Source organism: Alligator sinensis, unplaced genomic scaffold (assembly GCF_000455745.1).
Source record: "Alligator sinensis unplaced genomic scaffold, ASM45574v1 scaffold688_1, whole genome shotgun sequence".
In the NCBI taxonomy this organism is placed as follows: domain Eukaryota; kingdom Metazoa; phylum Chordata; order Crocodylia; family Alligatoridae; genus Alligator; species Alligator sinensis.
In genome coordinates this window covers 15,186-20,710 of record NW_005843754.1, presented here as the reverse complement: position 1 = coordinate 20,710, position 5,525 = coordinate 15,186, and the positions used below count along the sequence as shown (strand labels likewise).

The window sequence follows — 5,525 nt, the reverse complement described above, 5'->3', positions numbered from 1 at the left end:
TGCTCTGGCTGGAGCCCCAGTGCCGCAGCAAGGAGCAGGTGCTGGAGCTGGTGGTGCTGGAGCAGTTCCTGGCCATCCTGCCCCCAGAGATGCGGAGCCGGGCGCGGGGTCGTGGTGTGAAGACCTGCGCCGAGGCCGTGGCCCTGGCCGAGGGGTTTCAGCCGGGTCAGGGGGAGGATGAGACGCTGCAGGTGAGAGTGTTTGCAACTCCATGTGCTGGCACAGCGTCCCCTCCCAGCCCCGTCGCTCCCACATCCCGGCTCAGCACTGACATATTTTCCTCGTCCCCAGGTCACAGTGAGGGTGAAGGTCGAGGAGGGGCCCTCTGACGAGATGCAGCCCCCGGGGACACTGCAGGACCCTGGTGATGCCTGGCCGGAGCAGCCAAAGGCCCATCGTGAGGACAGGCCTCTGGAGAACTCAGGACAGAGGGAAACCCCAGGGTCATCATACAAACCTCCTCACATCCCCCTAGAGGAGCCGCTGCCCTCCCAAGACTCAGGTGAGCTTTAGGATGGAGACTTGGATGCCTGAGTGACTGTCCTGCAGCCCCGGGGAGCCACTCACTTGTCTGCCTGAAACAATGACGGGGCTGCAATATTCATAACCACATGACTGGGCTGGGACAGACCTGATCCTTGGGGGTGGGCAGCTCCCGGGCTGAGACCCTGATCTTTCTCCCTGCATGGGTGCAGCATCTAGCACAGAGTTGCTGCATCTTCCTTGGGGCTTCTCGTGCTGCCATAACAACCCGTGATGTGCTTCACATCCCAGCAGGCAGTGCTCACTGCCACTACCTCATGCCCCTGTGAGCTCTCTGTGCCCAGTACGGGGCTGGTGCAGGTGCCATGGAAAATGAGAACTCTGGCTGGTTCAGGTACAGCTAACCCAGGCCTGTGCCCTGCTGCAGACTCCCCTGAACCGGAGCAGACTTGGGAGCTGTCAGCAGATGAAAGCTGCTCAGGCTGGTGGCCCAGACGAGGCTCGATCCCAGGGGCAGGGAAGGGGCGGTGGGTCTCCACTCTCCAGCAGCATGAGCACCGTCCCTCGGTGCAGAAATCTCCCTTCCACAACATGGTGGTGGGGTCAGTGCTCCACAGATCAGCGCTGCTTGTTCTCCTGGTGCCCCTGGAATCATTTCACGGCCCAGGAGCAGACCGACCTTGCATTTCCCCTCCCCTGCCCTTAGCATGTGGATCTGACACAGCCCCAGCATCGCTGGAGCTGCTTTCCCAAGGAGCGATGTCCCTGCAGGCTCCATCGTGGTGCTGTGATCACCTCCCCACACTGGGACAGAGTTACTGGGGCTCATTTCCAGCCTCATGCCTGTGGAGGTGTGTTAGCAAGAGCTGCGGGATTCTGAGTCTTCCTTCTCCCCCCTCCTCCACACACTGAAGCCCCCGTCTCCTCAGTCCCAGGCCAGTGCAGGAGACTTGCAGGGCTTTCCCCGTGCCAGCAGCACCAGGGCTCACGTGTTTCCTCCCTTCCCCCCCCGCAGGTGCTGGGACCCTGCAGAGAGCTGAGCAGCAGCCTGCTGAGGAGGGGCCGGTGATCCTGGAGCTGCAGAGGACGTGCGCAGGGAGCCTGGAGGAGAGGAGCTCCCTGACCCCTGAGCCAGGCCAAGTGCAGAAGGGGCAGGGCAGGCCTCCAAAGCAGGAGGAGAGCTCGGAGGTGAGCAGGGCACCCAGTTCACTTGTGGTGGGGAGTACAGGTGGGTCAGAGCGCAGGAGGAGCCCGGGGTCCTGTAATGAATTTGGGGAGCACAGAGACCTGAAGAGCACGAAGGCTGCAGCCCTAGCTACATTAGCAGGAGCTCCCTCCCGAGTGCAGATACCAGGGGAATCATGGGCAGGCCGGGTTACAGTGCATGGAGCCACGGCTCCCTGCCTCTAGAAGTGCTGCCCAGGCTGCCCCAAAGGACCGAGCAAATAGATCGCGATGAGCTGGGCTAAAGCCGGCACCTGAACTTCTGTATCCGTGACTGCATCCACGTCACATGTCAGCTGAAGACTGGGGAGTTGTGTCCCCTTACCTGTCATGGCTAAGATTGCAATTCGTGGTCGTACCCAGTGACTGCAGGCTGGGCTGTGGGGCAGGGAGCAGCTGGCGCAGGAGACACTGATGGTGCAACGCTTGTGCCTGCAGCTCCGGGAGGTGTTTGAGGACGTGGCTGTGTATTTCACACGGAAGGAGTGGGAGCTGCTGGACGATGAAGACAAGGTGCTTTACCAGGACCAGATGCTGAAGAATTACCAAGCCCTCATTTCCCTGGGTAAAGCTTTGGGTCTTGCTTCCCCCCGGAGATATATGAACTCTGGAGTTTTGTAGTCACCCCCGTGTTTCAGCAGTCTCATCCTCATGAACTTTTGGCTGGAGGGTTAAATACACTTCCTCCCCACTGCCCTGTCAGTGATCAGGCCTTTCTCACATTTCAGACAGAGATCTCCTCCTTCATTTGCTCCAGCCGCCTTCACTTGTGCCTTCCCCATTCTTGTGACTCCTGGTTCTTCCACATGCAGCAGTTTGTTGGCAACACGATCTCCCTTTGCCTTCTCAGCACGTTCACACCATCTCCAGGTCATTGTACACGAATGCACTAAGCGCTGTTCTTTGGGGGAGGATTCTGATTTCTTCCCTGCCTGACCTAGCGTGTCCTCTCCAGGCACATTTAACAGTCCTAGCATGCTCCTTTCTGTGAGATCTAAATCCCCTTTCTCCTGTCGTTATGACCCAGCAGAAGTTAATAGAAAGTCTTATCAACCTCTGCTGCTACAACAGGGGGATGATGCATTTCCTCATCTGCTCCTCTAGCGAGATGCGTACACGTTGTTTAACCCAGGTTGTCTGGCAAGGGGTGCTTCCAAGCTCTGGGTTGAGGTACTGATCTTTTACTAGGTGAGTTTCCTTTTTTGATGCTTTCTTTCCCCTCCCTTTCCCCCAGAGGTTTCTCTTAGGAAAGTGCTTCAGTGTTTTGTCCCACTCGGCAAACACCATCTAGACCGTTTCTATATTATGGTCTTTCACATGCTGTGAAAAGCCTCTTTTGGCCGCCTTTTGTCCATACACACGACTCCCACGAACTTGGTGTTCAACCCTGCAGTGCTTGCCAACCTGTGCACTCATTGCCCCTCCTGGGATGATCCTCCCAGTGGATGGGATGATTGCTCAGTTGTAGCTACAGTTATTATGAAATCATCCTATCCTGTCCCTACTGATGATGAATTACTCTCTCTCCCAGAAAAAAGTCTTAGTGACAGCACCTGTCATGTATGCTTTTCACTGCCATGAATCCCTTCACTAAGCTCATTTTCACTTCTTTTCCTAGAATTACACTAATAAGATGAAAGTTATCCGTCATATGTGTGTCCAATATCTCTTCTTTTTGGTACCTTGAAAACAGTGAAAGCTTTGTTTTTGCTCCCCTGTACATCATATATTTCATAGATGTTAGGGTCGGAAGGGATCTCAGGATATCGAGTCAAATCCCCTGCTCTGGGCAGGAATGTGACCTGGGGTCAGATGATGCGAACCAGGTGCTTGTCCAGGCTCCTTTTAAAGACCCCCAAGGTAGGGGAGAGCACCACCTCCCCCAGAGCCCATTCCAGATTCTGGTAAGCTTTATCATAAAGAAATTCTTCCTGATGTCTAACCTAAATCTGGTCTCCGTCAGTTTGTGGACTGTTGTTTCTAGTTACTCCAAAGGGTGTCCTGCTAAACAGTATCCCATATTCCTCCTGCCCCCCTCCAAATAAATTGTAGATGGCCACTAGATCAACTCTCAGCCTTCTCTTGTGGAGGCTGGAGAGATCTAGGTCCCTCAATCTCTCCTTGTAGGACTTTTCCTGCAGGCCCCTAACCGTATGAGTATCCCTCCTCTGGACCCTCTCGAGGTTGTCCACATCCCTCTTGAAGTGCAGCACCCAGAACTGGACACAGTACTCCAACTGCGGCCTGAACAGTGCCGCATAGAGGGAAGCATCACCTCCCTGGACCTGTTTGTCATGCATCTGCTAATTCATGATAGAGTGGGATTAATTTAATTGATCACTTTGTCACATTGACGACTCATGTTCATTTTGGAGTCAGCTATGACTCTGAGATCCCTTTCTGCTGCTATGCTGCTTACAAAGTCACCTCCCGTTCTGTAGGCATGTTGGCAATTCCTTTTCCCTAGGTGCAGTAATTTGCATTTATCTTCATTAAACTGCATCCCATTCTGTTCTGCCCACTTTTCCAACCTGTCCATATCTCCCTGAATCCATTCCCTGCCCACCAGTGTGTTTACTTTGCCCTATAATTTGGTGTCATCCATGAATTTGGAGAGAGTGCTCTCCACACCCTCGTCCAAGTCACTAATGAAGATATTGAACAGCGTTGGCCTTAGGACTGAGCCTTGGGGAACTCCAGTGCCCACATCTTTCAAGGTTGATACCGACCCATCCACCACCGCTCTCTGGGTGCGTCCCATAAGCCAATTTGCCACCCACCTGACCCTGTAATCATCTACCTCACATCCACTTAGTTTACTTATGAGAATGGGATAAGGTACCATAGCGAAGGCCTTATTAAAATCCTAGTAAAAGACATCTACCTCGACTGCCGCATCCAAACATTTTGTGACGTAGTTGTAAAAAGAAACAGGGTTAGTCAGGCAGGATCTACCTGCTATGAGTCTGTTTTGGTTACCCTTCGACGTTATTTTTCCTGCTGGGCTTTTGCAAATGTAGTCCTTAATAATTTTTTCATCGGTTTTCCCAAGGATAGAGGTGAGACTAACTAGCCTGTAGTTACCTGAATCCCCCTTCTTCCCCTTCTTGAAAATAGGGACCATCCTGGCTCTTTTCTAGTCCCCTAGGATGCGTCCTGAGTACGACAAGTGCTCAAACAGTCATGCCACTGGTTCTGCTGTGACACTGGCAAATTCCTTCAGCACCCTTGGAGGAAGATCATCTCCGCCTGCTGACTTAAACACATCCAGCCCCTCCAATAGTCTCTTCACTAGGTCGGCACTAACTGTTGGTGAGCTGGTATCGGTCCTGTGCCTATCTATAGTCCAACTGAGGGAGATGTCATTATCTGTGTTCAGAAATACAGATGCATGGATCATGCATCTCCTCACCTGTCCCTGGTGATGCTGTCAGTGTAATGTCCTTTCTAAATCAGGAGTGGTTGGTGCTTTGTTTCCTATGACCACTCCTTATCCACCTGGGTGACAAGGGCTGTTATCTCTTGAAGGCTTCTCCCTGCAGTGCCTTTTCTTTCATCTTAAATGCCCATCATCCCTTGTCCATCAAGGCCCTAGCAGACACCTTGAGTTCATTGGATCCATTCCCCAAATCCCAGCTGGATTCTGCATCCTGTACCCATTCACAAATGCTCTTTAACCACTGCCCAAACAGGATATCGAGGTCCTACACCTGACTTAATCAGCAGCATCGAGCGAGGACAGGTGGAGCTAGGAGAATGTGATGAAGAGGACAGTGGGGAAATCTCAAGGTCAGAGGATGTGCTACCAGGTGAGTTGT

The 5,525-nt window shown here is 53.0% G+C and overlaps 1 protein-coding gene across 2 annotated transcripts in view; it reads left to right on the top strand.

The window, feature by feature from the left end:
- Positions 1–5,525, top strand: part of LOC102367929 (zinc finger protein 420-like) — a 17,968-nt gene that overhangs the window by 879 nt on the left and 11,564 nt on the right. Inside the window, exons 1-6 of one of the 2 annotated variants that reach the window (XM_025195706.1) lie at positions 1–191; positions 292–502; positions 911–995; positions 1,494–1,671; positions 2,146–2,272; positions 5,400–5,520. The exon at positions 1–191 is cut by the window's left edge and continues 300 nt beyond it. In XM_025195706.1, coding sequence (XP_025051491.1) covers positions 1–191; positions 292–502; positions 911–995; positions 1,494–1,671; positions 2,146–2,272; positions 5,400–5,520 — 913 coding nt within the window. Of the gene's footprint in view, positions 192–291; positions 503–910; positions 996–1,493; positions 1,672–2,145; positions 2,273–5,399; positions 5,524–5,525 lie in introns of both variants that reach the window. The other variant, XM_025195705.1, reaches the window with a different exon arrangement.